General features: G+C 41.2%; 2 protein-coding genes across 3 annotated transcripts in view; both read left to right on the top strand.

The window, feature by feature from the left end:
• LOC120545274 overlaps positions 1-25868 on the top strand; it is a 347924-nt gene that overhangs the window by 108695 nt on the left and 213361 nt on the right. The window lies entirely within an intron of this gene.
• LOC120545301 lies at positions 4727-25237 on the top strand. Its single transcript, XM_039779541.1, has 2 exons — positions 4727-5714; positions 25044-25237. Exons 1-2 carry the CDS (start codon positions 4848-4850, stop codon positions 25065-25067), a joined length of 891 nt encoding a protein of 296 aa, XP_039635475.1. The 5' UTR covers positions 4727-4847; the 3' UTR covers positions 25068-25237.

Raw genomic sequence — 25868 nt, forward strand, 5'->3', positions numbered from 1 at the left:
CTGACTGGGTGACGATATTTAGCCTGTGTGTGTCTTTGAGAATTACACACGAAAGCTATATAAATAAAATGTATATGTATTATTATTGTTAAAGAGTGCAATGTACATGTTTACATATGTTTATTACAGTGAATAATAATCCAAATACTACTACGCAAGGGCTCTCAAGTGCTTATTAAGCATTTTTAGAATGTCACCTCTTGCCTCCCCCAACTTGAGAGCCCTGATTAAGTGTGGGTGGAAGCCACATATTTGTTTATATATTTCTGCAATCTGTGTGATTTGTTTCTGACTTTCACTATGAATGTTTAAACCAAGGCTAGGTCAGTGCTAAATATACTACTGTGATTAAAGGAGTTAACATAAAGATGTCATTCATATAAATTCATGCATCACCCTAATTTCATCATCACATACAGGCCTGGCCTCCAGGAAAGAACAGTTTGTTTAATATATCTAATCTTGTGTTGTTCATACTATACAATGATTTATTACAGATTATCTTAACAATGCTGAAGTCTAAGACCCTGAAAACGCATAGAGACAAAGATCTCTTGGTGGAGGATATCATCATGTTTCAGCTGGTTCATCGAGAGTTAGTGGAGAACTTGCAGGGTTTGTGTCACTCCATTTTTTAGCAAACATAATTAACCCTTCTAAGGTGTTCATATTTTGTTGGACCCACCACATTATTAGGCTTTTAAATCAATACAGCCATAAACATGTATATAAAAATACTAAACAGAGGTTTACTTAAAGGTATTACGTGGGATTTTCTTTTCGGGTGGATCATCAAAATAATTGGTCCTCCTAGTTGTTAATCAGTCTGGTGATATGTATACGTAAGGGTGTCGTGCGTCACGGTCCCTAGGTGGTTTTTCGCTTTCAGCGCATGAGCACTTTCAGGTGTATATGTGTGGTGAGCTACGGTTTCAGCCGTTCATGGGAAGCTTCACCCGTTGTGTTTTAGGGAGACCATTTCACCTGCGCTGGCGTGCGCTAAAAGCACAGGTTGGGCTTCCACTGATGCCTCAGTGCGAAGTTTCTACTCGACAGGTAAAGTTTGGCTATTTGGAGAGAAATCCTTTTAAAATCACTGCTACTAAAAGTTAATGTAGCTAAGCTATGATTAGAGATGCTAGCCCTGCACAAGTCACACTTTCCACCACACCACGGTAAACATCTCAGTTTGTGAAAAGTTGCAAATCTTCTTTCTAGAAAGTAGCTTCATTATGAACCATGCCGACAGCAACTTGAAACAGTGCACTCTCGCGTGCCACGCGTTTAATAAGCGTTCCCCTCGGGAGCAGGCAGAGGGTTGAGCATGTGCATTTTTCAAAAAGTATACAGAGGGGGTTCTTTCTAAAATTCGGAGAAAATCCTCCACAATACACCTTTTAAGCTCAATTACCAATGATAGATACATCATCATTTTTTTCATATTTCGCCATTTACTCAATTATAAAAAAGGAGTAAAAAAAAAATAGAAACAAGATTTTCATTCATTATCATCCAATCATTATCATTATTGGTGCTTATTTTTCGCGCGAACTTAAGATAGGAACAGGTGAAAGTACTTGAAATGGTAATTAATTTCGTAACTTTATGTGAGAATAGCAGGTGCAAGGTTTTATAGCACACATTTGACCATTGTATTACACTTACATTGTCATGGGTAGTAGACCCAGAACACCTGATTTCATTAGATTTATGTGTGGGGGTGTACCGTGTACTCGGTGAAAAGTTATTTTGATGCTCTTCAAAGAAATGAGCCAAGAATTATTGCTAGTTATGGAATAAAAATCTTTTCATTGGCCTTCTGCTGTGTTTTTACTCTTTCCCTCCTTTTTAAAGTTTTCTACATGCTAGGTTTAATTTTTTGTTTTGGTGTTCTTTGGTGTATTTCTTTTCCAGGAGCGAGAGGGACCCTTGCAACTTAGGGGTATCCTGGCCTTTACAACGAGAACAATGATATTCCACCCCTGGGCTTCTCTCCACTACCTTCAGTGGTTTTTCTCCATGAGCTGCCCCCTCAGACAAGGCCGTCATTTTACCCCCATAAACACACATGCATTAACTGCCTGTTGCGTTTGCCCAAGTCCTGGAAAAAATTCGAGGGATTTTAAGGGAAACTATGGATTTTGCATTAAAACACTCAGGGATTTGGTCAGGAATGACTTTCCAGAAGTCCTTAATAATACATTATTAAAATCTGTTGCCTGCTGAACTTGACTAAATTGAAGAGGCATCGTTGTCAATAACTCACCATTTCCTAATACATTATTAATGTCTTGTTTAAACAATTAAAAATGGAATAATCATCCCTACTATTGTCTTGTGTACTGGTAAAATATATATTTTAACTCCACTATACATGGTTGAGAGAAGGTAAGGTATGTGTATATGGGGTGACTGATGTGACAGTTGGGGTGACGGTAGGATTCTTTATTTTTACTTGGTTTTTAATTCACATGTGTACTGTATGTAGGTATACATGTTTATGTGTATATGTATGTGTGTGTATATATATATATATATATGTATATATATATACACATACATGCACACATATACACATAAATATGTATATCTGTATGTATGTGTGTGTGTATATATATATATATATATATATATATATATATATATATATATATATACACACATATACACTATAAATATATGTATCTGTATGCTATGTGTGTGTGTATATATATATATGTATATGGCTAATGTGTGTGTGTAGTATGTATGTGTATTTTTTCCTTTTTAATTTTTGATTTATTATTTATTTTTATATATATTTTTGTTTAAATTTATTTATCTTTTCTCTCCTCTTCTTTAACTTGTTGGGGTAAGGACAGTCGTCTTATACAGGAAGTCATTTGGTGAATGGTGGTTTATTTCCCTTCCTGTTCTGATACTTTTGTGAACACAGAGAGCACTTGTATGTTGGTTATGTTCTATTTCGATAACAATCAATAAAATCTATTTATAAAATGGAATAGAATAATCATTTGACTAAAAAGGAAACTTTTCACTGGCCTTTTATTAACCTTTATTAATTGCCTTGACACTAATGAAGTTGCTCACTGATAGAGATCACTGGCTAAGCAAAAATAATAGAATGCCATGGTTACCCGTCATTGGCTAGTGGGTCTACAGTTTCTAGAATTCTGTTCATAACTGTTTAATTGAAAATAAAGTCATTTTCTGGAACAACAACATTGAAGTCTCAAAAATGTGCTGGGGGTCTTCATTCATTTCAGCGTTGTCACTCCTAACTAAAATGTTCTGCACTGCTCGCGGAGCGAAGCCCGTGTAAAATGATAGAAATTAAGGTCCCGGGTGTTCGGGACAAAGATGTTCAGCTCTACACCAAAGCTTCCCTGATTGTCATCCTCTTCAAACTGCTGGTTAATCAAAGAGCAAGAAAGAGATCGTCCGAGTATGTTTGTTTGTTTGTTTGTTTCTTTCTTTCTTTCTTTCTTTTGTTTGTAAAGCATCTTTGAGTTCCATGTAACGCTATATAAAACGTTATGTATTATTATTATTATTATTATAACCATTGAGCTCAGAAATTAATCTTTCCAAAATGTCATGCCCCAAATTGTCAGTTTCCCTCACAATTCTCTGAACACACTGCAGTGTATCAGTGAAAAAGATAGCAATGTTTTTCCCTCACAACCATATACTTCCACAAACAATAACTGACCTTGAAAAGAAGAAACTAAATGAAATAAGAATAAATGTTTTTAGTTCCAACAAGGTTGTTTTGTCCTTAAAGTTTCTGCTGCTTGATTTAAATGTTCCTTGTTCCTCTGAGTTGGTGCTAGCTGTACTTTCAAAGCAGCAAGCCCACCAGATGTATGATGATTTAAAATGGCCCCTTTTAGCCAATGAGGAAGTGAGAATTTAAACTGTCTTCCTGATTGATCAAACCAACTTCCTTTTCAACTATACTCTCACACACACTACTATACTCTCTCACACACACTACTATACTCTCTCACACACACTACTATACTCTCACACACACTACTATACTCTCTCACATACACTACTATACTCTCACACATACACTACTATACTCTCTCACATACACTACTATACTCTCTCACATATACTACTATACTCTCTCACACACACTACTATACTCTCTCACACACACTACTATACTCCTTCCTACTACTATCTCTCACACACACACTACTACCTCTCACATATACTACTATACTCTCTCACACACACTACTATCCCTCTAACATATACTACTATACTCTCTCACATATACTACTATACTCTCTCACACACACACTACTATACTCTCTCACATATACTACTATACTCTCTCATATCTACTATGCTATCTCTCACACACACTACTATACTCTCTCACACACACTACTATACTCTCTCACATATACTACTATACTCTGTGTGTGGTGTGTTGTTGATATTGCTGTGTGTGTGTGTGTGTTTGTGTGTGTGTCTCTGTGTGTGTGTGTGTGTGTGTATATGTCTGTGTGTGTGTGTGTGTGTGTGTGTGTGTGTGTGTGATGTGTATATATATGTGTGTGTGTGTGTGTGTGTGTTGTGTATGATATGTGTTGTGTCTCTGTGTGTGTGTGTGTGTGTGTGTGTGTTTGTATGTGTGTATGTATTTATTATTGTGTTGTGTGTTGTGTGTATATATATGTGTGTGTGTGTGTGTGTGTTTGTTTGTGTGTGTGTGTGTGTGTGTGTATTCTGATGGTGTGTGTCTCTTCCTGTCTCCACAGTGTGATTTAAAGTCAGCTTCTTCATCTCTCTGAAGAGGAGATCTCAACACTTCAGGAGGACCAGGAGACATGGAGATGGCTTCAAGACCTAGAAGAAGACGGAGCAGAGACTTCCCTCCTGATTTCTCTGAATTAATGAACACACTTAAAAATCATGCAGCTTCATTCATCAGAGAGTTTGGCAGCAGAGAACAGAAGATGAGAGAGATAGTTAGAGAGTTTAGGGAGATCTCTGATGGAGTCAGAAAGATGCAGGAGATAACAGATAGAGTCAGAACAGTAGGAGCTGTTACTGGAGGAGTAGGAATAGGACTCTCGGTCCTTGCAGCTCTGTTCACTGGGGGGGTTAGTTTAGCAGTTGTACTGTTAGTAGCAGCAGCAGGAGGAGCTGTTACTGGAGCAGGAGGAATAGGACTCTCGTTCCTTGCAGCTATGTTTACTGGGGGGGTTAGTTTAGCAGTAGTACCGTTAGCAGCAGTAGCAGGAGGAGCTGCAGCAGCAGGAAAAGGTGTGGTTTTTGCTGTAAATGTAACAAAAAGAATGAAAGAGACTGGAAGTGCAAAGAAAGTAGAAGAACTGGGGAAAGAGTTCATGGAGATCGTTGAACCGCTGAAGAAGGACCTGGAAGAAATAAAGAGGACGTGCGAGAAGTTGGAGGAAAGATCAGCTGGAGATCAGGCTGGAATCACTCTGAGAGACATGGAGGGGTTACAGAGGATTCTGACACGAGTTTCTGAACTGGCAGAAAGGAGTGAAGAAGTTGTGTTTGTCACTGCAACACTGATGGGAATTATTCGGTGCTTGATATTGCTCCTTGTGACAATCTTCAGAGTCACAGCGACCCCTGAAGAGGATAAAAAGTTAAGAAACTCCATCATCCAGTCAGCTGTTCGCTGTCAGGAGGTCGTTGTCAAGTTTGATCAGATGAAGAAAGAACTCAAAGACTTGACTACCTGTTAGTGTTTGATCATTATCTAACATACTGGACTCATAGTAACTGAATCAGATGATCAATACTACTTTATCATATTTCATATGTTGGTCTGTTGAACACTGAGACTGAATTATTGTATTTTTGGTTGATACGCCTCTTCAACATTGTGTGGACGTTTGGGACAGTGCCTGAGGAGACCCGGGTTGTAGGAGAGTTTAGGGAGAACGCTGATGAAGTCAGAGAGACCCAGGAGGGACCAGGGACATGGGTTGCAGATAGAAGCTGCAGTTTGTAGAAAAGGCCTTGTTTCATCATAAGTTCTCACTAAATCTGCAGTTTGAGATATAGAACTTAAAGTTTGGACACATATATTCCTCTGGTCCTAATTATCAACAAAAACTCTTTCTTATAACTCTGACTGAAACATGATGTCACCGTGTTGGACTCAGACCTAAAAGGTCAAAGATAACCCAGGGTGGATAAACTGCAGTTTGTCATGTGACCAATGACGAGCTACACGGGCTAGTCTCTCATGTCAGACCTTCCTCCACAGAGCTGTGGAGGGAAGGTCTGATATCCACAGACTCTTCCTCCGCAATGCTATGGAGGAAGGTCTCCCGTTCAGACCTTCCCATGTTGAGTTAGATGTTCCCCGGTGATATATGTCAACCCTGTACCATGACTGAACCAACCACCAAAACAAAAAACTGACCAGCCCACGGGACCGGTCCTCCCTGATTAGCCAATCAGAGCCTGTCTCTGAAAGTATGTTTTGTAAACTCTGTAACATTAACCTGACTGAACATGTTATGCTTTATTGCTCCATCTCAATAGTTTTTTGCAAATGTTATAAATCAATGTGATGCTCTGAACTGTATTATTTAGCCTACATGGGGGTAAACACGTGTGTGTGTGTGTGTGTGTGTGTGTGTGTGTGTGTGTGTGTGTGTGTGTGTGTGTGTGTGTGTTCCACTATGGAACCGGGTTCCCACGGTAAACGGTATAGTATTTGGACCTTTCAGACTCCTCCCTGTGTCCAGACCTGTTGGACACCCTCTGAGAGAGTTTCTCCTGTACAGGACATCCCATCAGTCAGGAGAGGTGTCCTATCTTACCAGAGAAGACAAATATGGTCATTTTTCTGCTAAAGAACTGCTAACGTTTGAAGCTGGTTGGCATAGCAACTCAACATTTATTTTGTTGTTACTTGTTAACAGTGTAACTTTTATTTGTTAAATTATTGTAGTTGTGTGTAAGTTGACTTAGGTTTACTTATTATATATTTAAATACTTTAAAATGTTAATTAAATTATTAATTAATTTGTAATTGTAATTGTTAAATTGAAATAATTTTCTATTTTAAAAAAACTCCATGAAAAGCCTCTTTTTTTATGTCACTTTTCAGTTTTTCAAGAATCGGTTTAGGAATGTGTTTGGCATCAGAATCGTAAAAATCTAAACGGTACCCAACCCTAACAAGCACACATTAACACAGGCGCACACCTACATAATAAGCTGTTTTAAATTTAAAATGTTCAACGCTGATGTGACCGAGCCTGACCCGAACCCCAACACCATTTCTAAATATCTGTCCCAACGGATCCCAACTGGTCCCAACGGGCCGAGTCAGGTATCCATCCTCTAATGAATATCCCCTTTCTGGATTATAAAGTTTAGTTTGAGTTGTGATTTCACTGAGACTGTAAGATAAATACTACCTTTCCTCTCTCTGTATGAGCCATGATCTCAGAGTTCAGGGCCGATCAAGTTAAAGAACATGAATTTAAAGTCCAGGGGTCTCAATTACAACTTAAATGCGTAGGATCCCTTACTATAAGTATGCGACGTCAAAGGCCCAAATTACGTGCGCCCGAAAAAGTCAGATTTATAAAACCCGTACGTCGCACCTGTAAGCAATGTTCCCTTTATAAATCACAGATTACCCACAAGTGTAGCGTCGCGTGGATCAGCCTCTTATCCCGCCCTGTACACCCCATTTTTAACCATAAATAGTCAATGTAAAGCACCCGTGAATGCTGATCAGTATGTTAATGACCCTGGCAGTTGTTCTTCGTTACACCGAAACATGCCGCATCATGACGACTGAGAGAAAACCGCACACATTCTCCCGTCAAGTTTGTTTTTTAAAAATCACAACCTTTGCGTGGGATGTGGCGTCACGCGCTTTCAGCCCGTTTTGTGCGTGCGCCACGTTTATAAATGAGACCCTGAACTGCTGATAAGTGGGGTCATCCCCACTTTGGCCATTCACCTACACATTACATACTTTATCATTCCAATATACATCTTGCACAATACATTTGCACTATTACTTTGCACTCTACATTTATACAATATATTGTGTTAATGTGCCTATATGTATGTTGTCTCTATTGTACAGTATATGTCTATTCATACTTTGCGCGAGCGTCACAACTGCTGGCTGGCGGGCAAGAACTCCATTCTATAACGTTTATTTGTTGTGTGAATTGAGTGAATTTGCTCAAGAATCAATTTGTTGGCTGAAAGACTACTGTGACATTTAACACCGGTGTCAGCAAAAGAGCGAGACAGAGAAGAAGGCGTTGTAACAATGTTTACAAATATACATCGTAACGCTGGCGGCACAGATTATGCAGACCGCTATTTACACACACACACACACACACACACACACACACACACACACACACACACACACACACACACACACACACACACACACTGTTAAAATAATACGCTGGACGCTTTATTAGTCTTTCTACATGGTTTAGTTAATGATCGGGCTATAATAAGACCACGTCGGTTATAATCGCTGATAACCGGGACAATTTCATAGTGGTTGGTGTAAACCGGATATTTTAGCGTCCCGACACAACTTTGGTCGGGACTCGGGACTGTCCCGATCAAACCGGGACGTCTGGTCACCCTCCATGATACATAGTCTAGTGTTGGCAGAAGGTTTAAAAAAAAAAACTACTTATCAAGCTGTCATTCGCCGGCGCAGGCGGAGTTATGCGTATTCAGATGAAGACTTCATCACACAACGGAACAGATCAGCAAACGTTAGCGAGCTAGGTAGCTAGCTAGCTAACTAACTAACTAACTAACTAACTAACTAGTAACACTCACCTTTGCTTTGATTATGAAGATATTCCTGTTTTTCACCTCCCATATGACAGCGTTGTTAACCCATCCACTCTTGAAAAAAAGATAGCTATCTGTACTTTTGTAGGCTTTCATTGTTTGTGCGGTGTAAAGTGACGGATTCTCTAAGATAGATGTAAATATCTCCAAACTCCAAGTCTGGTAGAGACTTTACCAGCTTCAAAGCAACGAAAACATCAGCGGGTGCTGTGTATGGATCACAAGCACATTTATGGTCTAAATAGTTGATTGATTGTAGTATTGGAAATCTGCAAGGCTGTAATTCCCGTGTCTGGCCACTGTTCATCGCCATTCTATCTGCGTTTCTTGCCCGCCAGGTACCCATGGTAATGACGTCACTGCAAAGTATGAATATGGCCAATAAAACTGATTCTGGTTCGTATATAAATATATATTTATTTTACTATTTTGGTACCATGGTTGTTAAAGTTTTTTAAAGGTTAGGGGAATGTAAAAAATAACGTTAGGTTAATGTTCTATAATGGTTACGTAAAGGTTAGGGGAACATTCTCTAAAGGTTGCAACGGTAGGGGAACGTTACGGGAACGTTCTCTAAAGGTTGCAATGGTAGGGGAACATTACGGGAACGTTCTCTAAAGGTTGCAATGGTAGGGGAACATTACGGGAACGTTCTCTAAAGGTTTCAATGGTAGGGGAACATTACGGCAACGTGCTCTAAAGGTTTCAATGGTAGGGGAACATTACGGGAACGTTCTCTAAAGGTTGCAATGGTAGGGGAACATTACGGGAACGTTCTCTAAAGGTTGCAACGGTAGGGGAACGTTACGGAACGCTCTCTAAAGGTGCACGTCGATGGGAACGTTACGAAAACGTTCTCTAAAGGTTGCAATGGTAGAGGAACGTTACGGGAACGTTCTCTAAAGGTTGCAATGGTAGGGGAACGTTACGGGAACGTTCTCTAAAGGTTGCAACGTAGGGGAACGTTGGGGGAACATTCTCTAAAGGTTGCAATGGCAGGGGAACATTCTGGGAATGTTCAATGTAACCAAAAACTAACGTTCCCTAAACATCAGGAAAACTTTCCATGGGAACCAAAAAGTAACCAAAACCGAACCTTCAGGGAACGTTCCATAAAGGTTACTTAAAGGTTAGGGGAACGTTCTCTAAAGGTTGCAACGGTAGGGGAACGTTACGGGAACGTTCTCTAAAGGTTGCAATGGTAGGGGAACATTACGGGAACGTTCTCTAAAGGTTGCAATGGTAGGGGAACATTACGGGAACGTTCTCTAAAGGTTGCAATGGTAGGGGAACATTACGGGAACGTGCTCTAAAGGTTTCAATGGTAGGGGAACATTACGGGAACGTTCTCTAAAGGTTGCAATGGTAGGGGAACATTACGGGAACGTTCTCTAAAGGTTGCAACGGTAGGGGAACGTTACGGGAACGCTCTCTAAAGGTTGCAACGGTAGGGGAACGTTACGAGACGTTCTTAAAGGTTGCAATGGTAGAGGAGTACGACGGAACGTTCTCTAAAGGTTGCAATGGTAGGGGAACGTTACGGGAACGTTCTCTAAAGGTTGCAACGTAGGGGAACGTTGGGGGAACATTCTCTAAAGGTTGCAATGGCAGGGGAACATTCTGGGAATGTTCAATGTAACCAAAAACTAACGTTCCCTAAACATCAGGAAAACTTTCCATGGGAACCAAAAAGTAACCAAAACCGAACCTTCAGGGAACGTTCCATAAAGGTTACTTAAAGGTTAGGGGAACGTTCTCTAAAGGTTGCAACGGTAGGGGAACGTTACGGGAACGTTCTCTAAAGGTCGCAACGGTAGGGGAACGTTACGGGAACGTTCTCTAAAGGTTGCAACGGTAGGGGAATGTTCTGAAAAACTAACGTTCCCTAAACGTCAGGAAAACTTTCCATGGGAACCAAAAACTAACCAAAAACGAACCTTCAGGGGACGTTCACACAACCAAAACCATAACGTTCTGGGAACCAAAAATCGTTAGCTGGGTCAGCGCAGCTCGTGTGTGAGATCCTGACACAGCTCCAGCTCATATAGCGTGTCTGTGAAGGGGGAGAGACCAACAGGGAAGGCAGCAAAGCCGCCACCTGTCCCAGCAGATTGTGGAGCTCGTGAAGTCCGACACTGTCTTACGAAATTTGTAATTAGCCATAAATGTTCGTAAAACGTCCCATATTTGAGCTTTATATTTTTGATTTCTCACATAAAAAAAGTCTCAGAAGTGAATGTATTAATGGAATAGCAGAGATCTGCGCAACCTAGATTCAGAAGACTGATCTCAGGTCAGTAGTGTAGCCTATGTAAATGTTGGGCCATGAAACAAAACACACACACAAAGACACTAAATGCTCCTGACGGGATTATTGGAATTGTTGTCTATTGTGTTCAGGGTGTTTCCTGTTTAAAGTTTACTTTCACTTTCACAGGTTGTGTCGCAGTTAGTTTCCTTCGTCTGTTGCAGTATTCAGGGATAGAGAATGTGTCCTGTCATGATGGATATCTGCTTTGTTTTAGTTTCCTCTGTCTGGAGCTCCAGCTGAAGGTAATGTTTGAAGTCTTTCTGATAGTTTAGTCTGAGAGCAGAAAGCTGCAGAGAAACTACCACTACTCTGACTAAAGATCAGCCGCCATGTTGGCTGATTTCTGGAGAGGAACCGGAGACTGAGTAACGGTATTTACTTTAGTTTACATTATTTATAACATGAAATACATACAGTAGTATTTAAAAAGCAGCAGCTAAATAAATATATAATATACAACCACAACATAATCATGTCTCTACTAAACAACAAACAAACAGAGTAAAAAAAAACAACATGTGAAGATATATATCAGCTCATTCTACAGAAATATAATAAATGCTATCAACATTAGGTTAAAGATGAAATTAAAATGGGTTTGAACTGTGAGCTGAAGGCTGGCAGCAAATTCATGTTTTTATAGTGATATACAGCAGCTCTCTATCTGATAACTAGGGTGTGTGTGTGTGTGTGTGTGTGTGTGTGTGTGTGTGTGTGTGTGAATGAAAATGCTGGCAAGAATGCATTCAAGTTCATTCATGTAACGTTTATTCATGCCATTCTAATAAAATAGCTGCAGTCTCCCCAACATAATTGTAAAATACATATATTTTTTTTTATACCTTTTGGATGGTTTCAACACACAGGACAGGGTTTGTTGTAACGCTAGCTAGTTACTCAACGATGTTGAGAGACGGGTGTGTGTGTGTGTGTGTGTGTGTGTGTGTGGGGGATTGCTGGGGGAATCTCCGGCCGGGACGGCGAGGACGTTGGATGTCCGTTGTGCAGAACATCTCCCAGCTGCTCACCTTTCTGTAATCTTAACTAGTCGTGTTGGTGCTTCACCCACCTTTTGTCGGGTTTATTTAGCCAACTGTAAAGACAGCTAAACAAAGGGGGGAGAAATTCAGCTGGGAGATTTTCAGCACGAACATCGGTAGCACTAACAGAGACGTAGCTAACGTTACGGATGGCCGATGTTGTGATTCGGGGCAGGGTCTGATATGGTCCGTTTCCCGACGCTTCATTAAACTGCCGTTAGCATCATTAGCACCCGGCACTGGAGTTAAGTGCTGGCTTGGTACTGTACGGAGTAACGGTAACTAGCTATTGCTACATGTCCCGTGGCTGTTGGCTGGCTAGAGGCTAACGGTAACTAGCTACATGTCCCGTGGCTGCTAGCTGACTGAGGGCACGGTAACTCTATTGCTAAATTGGCCTGGCTAATGGTAACTAGCTATTGCTACATGTCTCTGGGCTGTTGGCTGACTGGGGGCTAACGGTAACTAGCTATTGCTAAATGTCTCGAGGCTGCTGGCTAACTGGAGGCTAATGGTAACTAGCTATTGCTACATGTCTCGGATTGCTTTCTGACTGGGGGCTAACGGTAACTAGCTAGTGCTACATGTCTCTTGGCTGTTTGCTGACTGGGGGCTAACGGTAACTAGCTATTGCTACGTGTTTCAGGGCTGTTGTCAGCTGTCATCCTGATTGAAGTCTCTCTGCGCCGGGGGAGTGAGGCAGACAGACCGGGGTGTGCTAGCTGGCTAATTTAGCATTAGATTAGTCATCTATTTATACAGCTAAAGTTAATGTTACTGGTGAACTCATTCATGGTTTAGCCCAGTGCTGTTATCCGTGGTCAAAACAATCATACTAATAATAACTTTATGAGCATGTTGAACGATGTTGTAACCCTATAATGTTACCCAACTAGCATTAGCATTAACGTTAGCTACTTGTCAACCAGCACATTGTCGTAACGTTACAGTTTTTTCCAACTGCTTACACACTAAATCTTTTTTTTTAAATCACGATTTTTGAAACCTCTCACTCAAAGTGCAAAACTACACAGCTAATCTCCAAAACCAGAAACTATTTCTCAGCCTTTCACTCAGCTTTCAATCGCATAAAACACTTTTTTGCTTTTCCTTTTCTAAACACAACCAATCAAAATGCTACACTTATTTACCAGGGCACACACACACTCCTCACATTTGCAAACACATTATGTCATAACTGAACACTAACCAATCACTGCTTTAGTATAGGCCTACACAGAGGTCAAAGGTCAGATTACCTGTTTGGAACAATAGAGACAGGGGACAACAACGAGGAGGAGGAGGAAGAGGAGGAAACGGAGGGTAGAAGAGGAAGAAGGAGAGCCATCTCTGATGAGATCAGGGCCACACTTATTCATCATGTGTTCAACCATGGATTGACCAATGAGAGAAGCCCATCTTGAGCAGCTTTACAGTGGCGTCCATACTGCATGCAAATATCTAATGACTATTTCAGCAATCAGACTTTGTTTTGCACAGAGTGCATACAATTCAACCCCCGCCATGACACACAAGCATGCACAAACACACACACAGACACACACACACACGCACACATACATACGCACACACACAAACACACACACACACATATTCTTTATTCTAAAAATTATACCTTTGGTTTACATATGTTTGTCCTTTTGTTTTCTTGTGTCATGCTACTGTATACAACTCTGTGCTACTCTTACAAACGTAATGTTTTGCCCAATCAATAGTTTATAGTTTGACTGTAACATTAGATTGTTGTTTACAGTCCACTTTCCAACCCCTCTCAGCAGATGACTTTCTCTCTAGAACATTGTAAATGTAGATATAAGCCTATGAAAGACAAGAGTTTTATATTTAGAATAGTGTGTACATGGTATATCCAAACATGTACTATTATGAAAAAAGTGTTTACCATTTGATGCAAATGCTTCATTTTGAGATGTGTTTATGGTATTTTGAATATATATTCTTTCTGTGACATTGTATAATTTACAATTACTCCTGAACGCATCATCTGGGCTCCCGTTACAACTAACTAGAGGGTGAAAGGTTATGTGTGTATGTATATGTGTGTGTGTGTGTGTGTGCGTGTTTATTCTGATGATGTGTGTCTCTTCCTGTCTCCACAGAACCTTTCTGATCACATCAGATCACAGTTTATGGAAGGAGATCTCAACACTTCTAGGAGGACCAAGAGTCCTGAAGATGGGGAATTCAGGGTCAACACCAAGACCAAGAAGAAGATGGAGCAGAGACAATCCTCCTGATCTCAGAGAGATGCAGCAGAGAGCAGAAGTCAGAAGAGCAGGATATGTTGCTGGAGGAGTAGGAGCAGCAGTAAGACTCCTGGTCCTTGCAGCTCCGTTCACTAGGGGGGCTAGTTTAGCAGCAGCAGGAGTGCTAGCAGCAGCAGGAGGAGCACTAGCAGGAGCAGCTGCAGGAGGAAGATGAGCTGTGGTTGTAAATGTAATAATAAAAACATGAAATAGGACAAAAGAGTAAAGAAAGTAGAAGAACTGGGGAGAAACTTAATGGAGATCATAAAACGGCTGAAGATTGACCTGGAAGAAATAAAGAGGACGTTTGAGAAGTTGGAGCAAAGATCAACTGAACTTCAGGCTGGAATCACTCTGATAGACATGGAGGACTTTCAGAGGAGTCTGAGACAAGTTTCTGAACTGGCAGAAAGGAGTGAAAAAGTTTTGTCTGCAGCTGAAATACTGATGGCAGATATTCATGGCCTGTTATTGTTCACTGTCAAAGTCTTCACAGTCACTGTGACCCTTGACGAGGATGAAGAGTAAGGAAACTCCATCGTCCAGTAAGCTGATCGCTGTCAAGAGGTCGTTGTCATGTTTGATCAGATGAAGGAAGAACTCAACAGGGGTGGATCTACAGGGAGGCAAGGGGTGGCAGCTGACCCCCCACTGTAGGGCCTTGCCCCCCCCAGCTGTCCCCCTAACTTTGGTTATCAAAAACTGTGCTTATAAAAACAAACCATCACTATGTCCACAATCTTCTTAAAACATTGAAACAATTAATTCATATTAATTAATAATAAACAATAATTGTAGATCTTCTTCCCCCTGCCCCTCAAATATTTAGCTACGTCAACAAACGTGCAGAGAATCCTTGATTCGGTGCATCCCTGCTGAAAGGTAAAGAGAGAAGCTGTAGGTTGAAGAAACTCAATCAGGATTCTGTCTGAGGGATTTTATTTTGAAACAGGAAGTGATGAGTTTGTACAGAAACTAAATCTGAAATAACAGGATTTATAATAGTTGATTAATATCTTTATAAATTAAGTTTATTCTCTGTTTAATATAATGAGTGATGATTTTTTAGTCTGAGATGATGTTAATATTTGAGGATTATTGGTTTATATTTTCTTTTTAATTAATTAATGTTGATTGATTTAATCTTGTTTAATTGATTTTATTTCATGTTGATTTGGGTTCTGTCTTCTGATTGGTCACAAAAACCAGACATCCAATCAGAGCCCTGATGTTGTTTTACACTTTATCAATAATCAATTCAGCTTTCATTCTTTTTATTCTTTTAAAGATTTGTTTTTGGCATTTTAGACCTTTATTGGTGACAGCTTTGAAAAAAGATGGGGGGGTGGGGCATGCAGGAAATGGCCGCTATTTGCACTCAAGCCTGCGGCCTCTGCGTTGAGGACTGAGCCTCTGTACATGTGCGTGCTCTACCACTGGACCACCCCAGCACCTGGACGTCACTAGTTAGATTAGTTTGAGTTAGAATGAGTTGGTCTTGTTTGTTTTAAGATTTTTTGGGGGGGCTTTTGAAAGACATGAAAGGAGAGAGAGAGAGAGAGAGAGAGAGAGAAAAAAGAGCAAAGGGCCGCAGGTCAGAGTCAAACCCACGGCCGCTGCGTCGAGGAGCTCTACCACATGAGCTACCTGGGCGCCCAGTTTGTCTTGTTTTGAAGTAACATATGTAACACCTGATATGTTTCATTAAATACACAATCTACACTTGAAGTAGTTTTATCTTCATTTGGTAGTTTTAATGCGTTTAACATATTTCTGCTAGTTTCATATTTTTATGCTGTTATATATATTATAAAATATGTTTTATTGATCATTAATATTACAAGATACAAGTTCCCAAAGTCATACACAAAAATCTAAAGAACAATACTCCCCCCCTCCTTCTGTCTCGGGAAACAAGCAAAACAAAGAGAGGAAGGTGATTTAAAAAATAAAAGCTAAATGTGAGAAATGTGACAAACAACTGAGTTCTAAAAAGGAAAAGAACGGTTTGATTAAAAATATTAATACTAATAACAATAACAGAAAGGAAAGAGACCTCCAGTGAGTGATGCATGATAGGAGACTTTAAGATGATAAAACAAAACTAGTTATTAAAAGAGCCAGATAATTAATGGAGGTGATATTGTGAACTGAGAGAAATGTAAGCTGTCTGAGTTATTAACTAGAACGTTAGTTCTCTTGTGTTTAGGGTTATAGAATAATGAGTGAATGAACTACAGAGACAGGCAGTGTTTATGCTGTAGAGTACCAGAGTCTTTATAAACTGAAAGGAGGCTTTTATTCATGTCTCTAAGAGAGCTGGGAGTTTAAATAGTTTCCTTGAAAACTTTAGTTTTTCCAACTGCTTACACACTAAATCTTTTCATGTCACACGATTTTTGAAACCTCTCACTCAAAGTGCGAAACTACACAGCAAATCTCCAAAACCATAAGCTATTTCTCAGCCTCAGTTTTATATTGCATGAAACACTTTTTTCAAAACATTACACACAATTCTCTACTTAAGACACAAAAATCTAACAGGAAGTGACTTGCTTTCCTTTTCTAAACACAACCAATCAAAATGCTACACTTATTTACCAGGGCTCACACACACTCCTTACATGTACAAACACATTAGGCTCGTTGGAGATGAACTGCTCCTCGCCTGTAAAGTAGACGAGAGCAGGCAGCAGCAGGCGAGGGGGCGGTGACAAAAGTCCGCTCTCAAGTCGGACAGTTTTCCAGCTGATTCCAGCAGCCTTCAGGATGAACAGGAAGTGACTCAAAGACTGTGGTCTGATTCCGATTTAATAAAATGTTATCAGACCCATATATCAGCTCCTACACAGTCTCCAGTTGATTTTATTATGACAGAGTAGCTGTCAGAATGCTCTACATGTGATGTGTTGCTGATTTTAATCAACAACAGACTGTAGGTGATCCGTAATCTGAACAGATTTAGTCTCTCTGACTTCTAAACGTAACTATCAGCCTCACAACAGGTGTTCTGTACAGAATAAGCCTTTAAATCAGACAAATAGCAGTTAAAATCCCTCCGATTACAAACCAATAAAAAGTTTATATAAAACGTCATCATGTTGAGTCGATTCTGAACCAATCAGCTGTTCGATCAGCTGAGAGGCCGGCGTTTCCCAGCATGCACTGGGTCCGCCTGCGTCCGCCTGGCTCTTGCAGTTGGTGAAAAGAAACTGCGCTGCCTGCGTCTCAGAACTGCGGCCGCCTTGGTCTCGTGAGATTATCGTTGCCCACGGGTGCATGACGTCAGAGCAAGTCGGGATCAAGTCGGACACAAATCTACCCAGCATGCATTGGGCGCCGATCGCCGGTGATCGATTCTGCGCAGATCTGGCTCATCTTGAACGAGCCTATTATGTCATAACTGAACACTAACCAATCACTGCTTTAGTATAGGCCTTTACAAAGGTCAAAGGTCAGATTACCTGTTTTGAACAATGGATGCCAACAATAGACAGAGAGCAAGAGGAGGAGGAGGAAGAGACAGGGGATAACAATGAGGAAGAGGAGGAGGAGGGAGAGACAGGGGATAACAATGAGGAAGAGGAGGAGGAGCAGGATGGGGAAGATCAATCAATACTCCTACACTGATAACGGCTTCACCGTTCTTAGAAGATCAGGTGGAGCTCGGTGTGCGGAGAGAGAGTATATACTCTCTCTCCGCACACCGAGCTCCACCAGGGAATATTAACTCTATATAGAGTTAATATTCCCTGATGGGTATATTTGCCGTGTGTAGGCCTAATGCGCACAGCGATTAGAATTTTGTTTTTTATATTATTTATTTGCTCTCACGATCGCTTCCACTGCCAGGGTTGCAACTGAAATAAAAGGCATAAAGCAACTGCAGTTTATGGAAAGTACAAGTGTAATTATGGTCAGATCTGGTGCCTGACTGATGAGGAAGTGATATTGATAAGAGTAATTTATGCATCTACAGCGTTGGCTATTTTGCCAGCTGTCCTCCTGTTTTAAGAAGCAGCGACTGTATTGCGTTTTGCCTGTAAAACAATGTCTGTGTTCTTCATATTTATGTAGAATTATAGTTCGCTCTTCTTATGTAAAATATGTGGCTATTGGTCATGTTGTGCAAACATCACCTCTTTTATGTGAACACGCGCCGCTGGATTGGGAAACCCTGATTGTTGATTGAACTAGTTGTTAACCAGCGTCGTGACACAGCTTGTGGGACCACGGTGGTTAGGTTAGGTGAAGCCGGGTAACTGAAATAAATCCAGGACATGTTGATCTGGCCTCTGGGCTGGTCCTCCTCATCTGTGTCTGCGTTGCCGACGGCTGATTCTGACATTGCCATTGTTGTTTTGCTGCGACTGTAAGCTAACCCGTCCCGCCGCTGAGTTTGAGTATGGTGACGAGATTGCACAACTCCGTTTGATTGGTGAAACACAGTCACGTGGTAGAGACTTTAGCGGAAGTCTCTCTCTCTGTCAAAATAAAACATTAAAATGAGGCATACGCGTCAATGGGCGTACGCTGGGGGATAAAAACAATGACGCGTAGAATACCAAAGAGGTAAAAAGAAAAGTAACGAGCTCATTGTAGCCTAATGTAGCGGAGTAAGAGTACAGTTTCTTCTTCACAAATCTACTCAAGTAAAAGTAAAAAGTATAGGGATTTAAAACTACTCCTAGAAGTATCATTTTTACAAAAACTTACTCAAGTAAATGTAACGGAGTAAATGTAACTCGTTACTACCCACCTCTGCCAATGAGAGAAGCCCATCTTGAGTAGCTTTACAGTGACGTCCATACTGCATGCAACTATCTAATGACTATCTAACTATCTAATGACTATTTCTATATATTTTGCATTCTTCGAAGTAGCGACCCTATGCTTTTTATTAATAAGGGAAAATCTTCCACCAATTAACCCTGACAAAGCACACCTGTGAAGGTAAAACCATTTCATAATTCCATATGTGTTCATTCATAGTTTTGATGCCTTCAGTGAGAATCTACAATGTAAATGGTCATGAAAATAAAGAACCACATTGAATAAGAAGGTGTGTCCAAACTTTTGGCCTGTACTGTAGTTTTGAAAACGTGTGTAAGCAGTTGGAAAAAAACTGTAAGAACTGATCCAAATCAGGGCCGTGGAAAACCTACTCAGAATCAACATTTAGCCAATAAATACACTTCTAGAAAAAAGACTCAACCTGAAAGAGAGCCAATGAAAGTCACACTGGGTCTGAGGATGAAAAGACTCCAATCCTAAACACGAACACCACGGGGTAAAAGTGATGCAGTAAATGCCCACAAATTTAATGTTAAGTAATTAAAATTAAGTCCAAAAATATGTTACAATAAGACATTCTGTAGTCAACGAGGTGATAGTGGAGGACACTTTTATTATTGTATCATTAATGTTCCCAGCCTGCAACAAAATGTAAATTGATTTGAGCCAGATTCAGAGGGCAGCACGTACATTTTTATACTACAATTAAAGTCCAAAAATAAACAAACAATCTAATCATAATATCTTTGTGGGCCCTCTTCACACGAAGACCCTGTATACTCAGTTTCCTTTCCCCGCCTGTCTGATGACTTGGTACCTCCCAGGTAGGAGAAGGTATATGCTACCGGTATGCCATTTTCCCACTAGTACAACTAATGAAAACATAAATATTACACAGGTATATAACTAAAAATAGCACTTACTTAGCATATATCTTTTTTAGCTGTTTTTAAAAACTATTAAGAGATGTTATTCCACTCCCACTGAAAAAAGGTACTTTGGATCAACTTAAAAAACATTAATCTGTTACAGCTAATTTTATTAGTTTTGCTGAAATTATATTTCTGATTTGGTTTAAATAATTAATTTTTGATTTAATATGAATTCAAATGTTTATTTACCCAATGACAAAAATTGACATTTACACAAAATAAAATGTGATTAATTATGAAGACCATATATCTTTTTTATTTCTCAAAATTATTTTTTGAATTTAGAAAAACTATTATAGCCAAGAAAAGTTTTTACTTTTGAATAAACTAATTGAAACATTCTAACTTTGTTACAGGTAATTTTATTAGCTCTTCTAAAATTACATGTTTGATTCAGTTCAAACTATTTCTTTTTTATTTTTATTTTTTACATATACCTTAATCAATTAAATTTTTTTAGTCACAAGTCAAAGCATTACTTAATGTAGGTCAATAAAGTAAAATGTTGTGCTTCATACAACTGAAATTTGACCATAAAAAGAAGCTCAATTTGCTATAATATGAAGTTAGAAGTTTTACTTCAGGTAAAACTAAAAACATGTAACACTCAATTCTTTACTCACTATAAATAAAGTCAGGAATATTCTCTTCAAAAGACCTTTGTTTATTGTGATGTCTGTTGTGCATTAGTATACCTTAATAGAGAAATGTACTTCTCCCAGTGTATCTAAAAATCAAGGTTTGTGATCAGGTGAGCACAGAAAAAACACAGACATGACAAAAACATTTGATTAAATTCATTTGAACAAAGCACAACCTTTCACTGTGAGGTCAGACGGTAATCAAGATATAAAAACCCACAGAAGTGGGACTAATATGAGCTGCTCTTCTCGTTTTGGGAACTTCAACGATAAGACTTGCACGTAGAGATGACAATTTGATATACATGTGGAAGTTTGTTACAATTGCTTAAGCACGATTTTCAAAAAAGGGCCCGTGTTTTCAAAACACTACACACAATTAGCAAAACCACACACCCAATTAGCAAAACACCTTTGCAAAATGAAACTCTTGCAAAAACTATACACTAATTTATAAAAACATATTGTGTTACCATATGAAACACACACCTTTCATTTGACTTAATTAAGTTTTAACCATATACACACTGCTGTTGCTAACCTAAAACACTTTTAGCAATTCTACTTCTCAGTGATTAGAGTACTGTAAATGAATTACACAGAGAAATATACAATAAGTTCACCAAACACTACACAAGACCAATGCTGCAGACTGAGGAAATATAATTTATTTCTCTCCATATACCCAAATCAGTCGACATGGAGAATCAACAACAAAACATGTCCCAGTTTTCATTCTACGACAGTAGTGTGCATAACACTGTTAGCTCCACAAACAACAAACCTAAAATATTCTATCCAGTACAGGTTACAATCACAGGAAAAACAGACAAAACAAAAAAAGAAGATCTGAAAAAGTACAGAAAATACTCGACATTATCTCTTCGCCTAGCTGGATCTGACCAGAGAATTTCATCACCATCACAGGAGATATATATCCTCGTTGGCAAGACAACGTGGGAAGAACCGTGTTGAATGTCGAATCCATCCTTGTACAGCTGCAGCGTAGATTTGGTCACAGGGGTCCTCCATGGCCTCAATGAGGGGTACCTGAGCCTGGGGCCTCAATGAGGGGTACCTGAGTCTGGGGCCTCAATGAGGGGTACCTGAGCCTGGGGCCTCAATGAGGGCTACCTGAGCCTGGGGCCTCAATGAGGGGTACCTGAGCCTGGGGCCTCAATGAGGGGTACCTGAGCCTGGGGCCTCAATGAGGGGTACCTGAGCCTGGGGCCTCAATGAGGGGTACCTGAGCCTGGGGCCTCAATGAGGTGTACCTGAGCCTGGGGCCTCAATGAGGGGTACCTGAGCCTGGGGCCTCAATGAGGGGTCCCTGAGCCTGGGGCCTCAATGAGGTGTACCTGAGCCTGGGGCCTCAATGAGGGGCACCTGAGTCTGGGGCCCTCAATGAGGTGTACCTGAGCCTGGGGCCTCAATGAGGGCTACCTGAGCCTGGGGCCTCAATGAGGGGTACCTGAGCCTGGGGCCTCAATGAGGGGTACCTGAGCCTGGGGCCTCAATGAGGGGTACCTGAGTCTGGGGCCTCAATGAGGGGTACCTGAGCCTGGGGCCTCAATGAGGTGTACCTGAGCCTGGGGCCTCAATGAGGGGTACCTGAGCCTGGGGCCTCAATGAGGGGTCCCTGAGCCTGGGGCCTCAATGAGGTGTACCTGAGCCTGGGGCCTCAATGAGGGGTACCTGAGCCTGGGGCCTCAATGAGGGGTACCTGAGCCTGGGGCCTCAATGAGGTGTACCTGAGCCTGGGGCCTCAATGAGGGGTACCTGAGCCTGGGGCCTCAATGAGGGGTACCTGAGTCTGGGGCCTCAATGAGGGGTACCTGAGTCTGGGGCCTCAATGAGGGGTACCTGAGCCTGGGGCCTCAATGAGGGGTACCTGAGTCTGGGGCCTCAATGAGGGCCGAGCGGGGCCTCAATGAGGGGTACCTGAGCCTGGGGCCTCAATGAGGTGTACCTGAGCCTGGGGCCTCAATGAGGGGTACCTGAGCCTGGGGCCTCAATGAGGGGTACCTGAGTCTGGGGCCTCAATGAGGGGTACCTGAGCCTGGGGCCTCAATGAGGGCTACCTGAGCCTGGGGCCAGAGATCGTAAACCCTCGCGTGACTATGGGCCCCCCTTCCTCCTTGTCGTTCTCGACCCTGAATCCTCATGTCCCAGGGAGGGGTATCAACAGAGCTGATATGGTGTAAACAATGAGCAGCTGATTACTGGAACTGGAGACAGATTGTCTTTGACCTGTTTCCTTGTCTAAATGTCCTCATGACAGATGCTGCTGTATATCTACTAAGATTTGTCTGACTCTTAGTCCAGTCTCCCTCAGCATCAGTCCTGGTTCACAACATGGTCCACTAGTGTGCCTCTACCTCTGGCTGGGCCTCTCCCTCTTCCTCTTCTTCCTTTTCCTCCTCTGTGGATTCTCCCTCTCACTCTCATTCTTCTTCTTCTTCTGACTCCTTCCATTTTGGTTGAAGGCAGGTGAACTTACCTGCTGCATTTTATATAGTGCTTAAACCTGATTGGTGTGTCTACAATTAACCAGTCATGTGTTTGTATACCTGGTGGCTGTGTTTAACCAATCGGTTCATGTGTGTTCATTTTAAAGCCTTTGCTTTGAAATTGCAAGGAAGTGACATCATAATAAATTTCTGTGTCAAATGCATACAAGTGTGTTTAGTGTTTTGCAATCACTGTGTGTAATGTTTTGTAAAAGTGTGAAGCTGACAATGTGCTTCCAGTTGTGCAGATCTAGCCTAGAGTTTTGCTCCTTGAGTCTAAGGTTTTGCTAATTGTGGGAAAGTTTTAATTTTAGTGTGTAAGCAATTGTAAAAAACTGTAAAGGAGCTGCATCACCATTTTGAAACTTATCTGTGTGTGTGTGTGTGTGTGTGTGTGTGTGTGTGTGTGTGTGTGTGTGTGTGTGTGTCTGTGTCTGTGTGTGTGTGTGTGTGTATATGTGTCTGTATGTGTGTGCGTGTGTGTGTCTGTGTTTGTCTGTGTGTGTGTGCGTGTGTGTGTGTGTCTGTGTGTGTGTGTGTGTGTGTGTGTGTGTGTGTGTGTGTGTGTGTGTGTCTGTGTGTGTGTGTGTGTGTGCGTGTGTGTGTCTGTGTGTGTCTGTGCGTGCGTGCGTGTGTGTGTGAGTCTGTGTGTGTGTGTGTGTGTGTGTGTGTTTGTGTTTGTGTTTGTGTGTGTATGTCTGTGTGTTACCTGTGTGTGTGTGTGTGTGTGTGTGTGTGTGTGTGTGTGTGTGTGTGTGTGTGTATTCTGATGGTGTGTGTCTCTTCCTGTCTCCACAGTGTGATTTAAAGTCAGCTTCTTCATCTCTCTGAAGAGGAGATCTCAACACTTCAGGAGGACCAGGAGACCTCAAGATGGCTGCAACACCAAGAAAAAGATGGAGCAAAGAAAATCCTCCTGATCTCTCTGAATTAATGAACTCACTTAAAGAACATGCATCTTCATTCATCAGAGAGTTTGGCACCAGAGAACAGAAGATGAGAGAGATTGTAGGAGAGTTTAGGGAGATCGCTGATGAAGTCAGAAAGATGCAGGAGACAACAGGTAGAATCAGAACAGCAGGAGCTGTTGCTGGAGGAGTAGGAATAGGTGTAGGAGTAGGAATAGGTGTAGGAGTAGGAATAGGTGTAGGAGTAGGAATAGGTGTAGGAGTGGGAGTAGGACTTGCGGTCCTTGCAGCTCCATTCACTGGGGGGGTAGTTTATTAGCAGCAGTAGGAGGAGGAGCTGTGGTTGTTGGTGCAAATGTAACAAAAACAATGAAAGCGAACAGAAGTGTAAAGAAAGTAGAGCTGGGGAAAGAGTTCATGGAGATGGTTGAACCGCTGAAGAAGGACCTGGAAGAAATAAAGAGGACATGTGAGAAGTTGAAGCAAAGATCAGCTGGAGATCAGGCTGGAAAGACTCTGACAGACATGGACGAGTTTCAGAAGATTCTGAGACGAGTTTCTGAACTGGCAGGAAGGAGTGAAGAAGTTTTGTTTTTTCACTGCAACACTGATGGGAATTATTCAGGGCTTGATATTGCTCCTTGTGAACATCATCAGAGTCACAGCGACCCCTGAAGAGGTTGAAAAGTTAAGAAAGTCCATCACCCAGTCAGCTGATGGCTGTCAGGAGGTCGTTGTCAAGTTTGATCAGATGAAGACAGAACTCAAAGACTTCACTGAAAAATAAAGATAGAAGCAGCAGGAGAAGAGAAAGACTGGTTCACACTGAAACTGCTGACTACCTGTTAGTGTTTGATCATTATCTAACATACTGGACTCATAGTAACTGAATCAGATGATCAATAAAACTTTATCATATTTCATATGTTGGTCTGTTGAACACTGAGACTGAATTATTGTATTTTGGTTGATACGCCTCTTCAACATTGTATGGACGTTTAGGACAGTGTCTGAGGGAGACGGGGGTTGTAGGAGAGTTTAGGGAGAACGATGATGAAGTGAGAGAGACCCAGGAGGGACCAGGGACATGGGTTAGAGATAGAAGCTGTAGTTTGTAGAAAAGGCCTTGTTTCTTCATAAGTTCTCACTAAATCTGCAGTTTGAGATATTGAACTTTGGGACACACATATTCCTCTGATCCTAATTATCAACCAAAACTTTCTTATAACTCTGACTGAAACATGATGTAACCGTGTTGGACTCAGACCTAAAAGGTCAAAGATAACCCAGGGTGGATAAACTGCAGTTTGTCATGTGACCAATGACGGCGCTACACCGGGGCTAGTCTCTCATGTCAGACCTTCCTCCACAGCGCTGTGGAGGAAGGTCTCTCATGTCCAGACCTCCCTGTGTTGATTAAGATGTTCCCCCCGGTGATATGATATATGTCAACCCTGTACCATGACTGAACCAACCACCAAACCAAAAAAACTGACCAGCCCAAAGGGAGTTGTCCCGGTCCTCCTGATTAGCCAATCAGAGCCTGTCTCTGAAAGTATGTTTTATAAACTCTGTAACATTAATCTGA

Source organism: Perca fluviatilis, chromosome 17 (genome assembly GCF_010015445.1).
Source record: "Perca fluviatilis chromosome 17, GENO_Pfluv_1.0, whole genome shotgun sequence".
Lineage (NCBI taxonomy): Eukaryota > Metazoa > Chordata > Actinopteri > Perciformes > Percidae > Perca > Perca fluviatilis.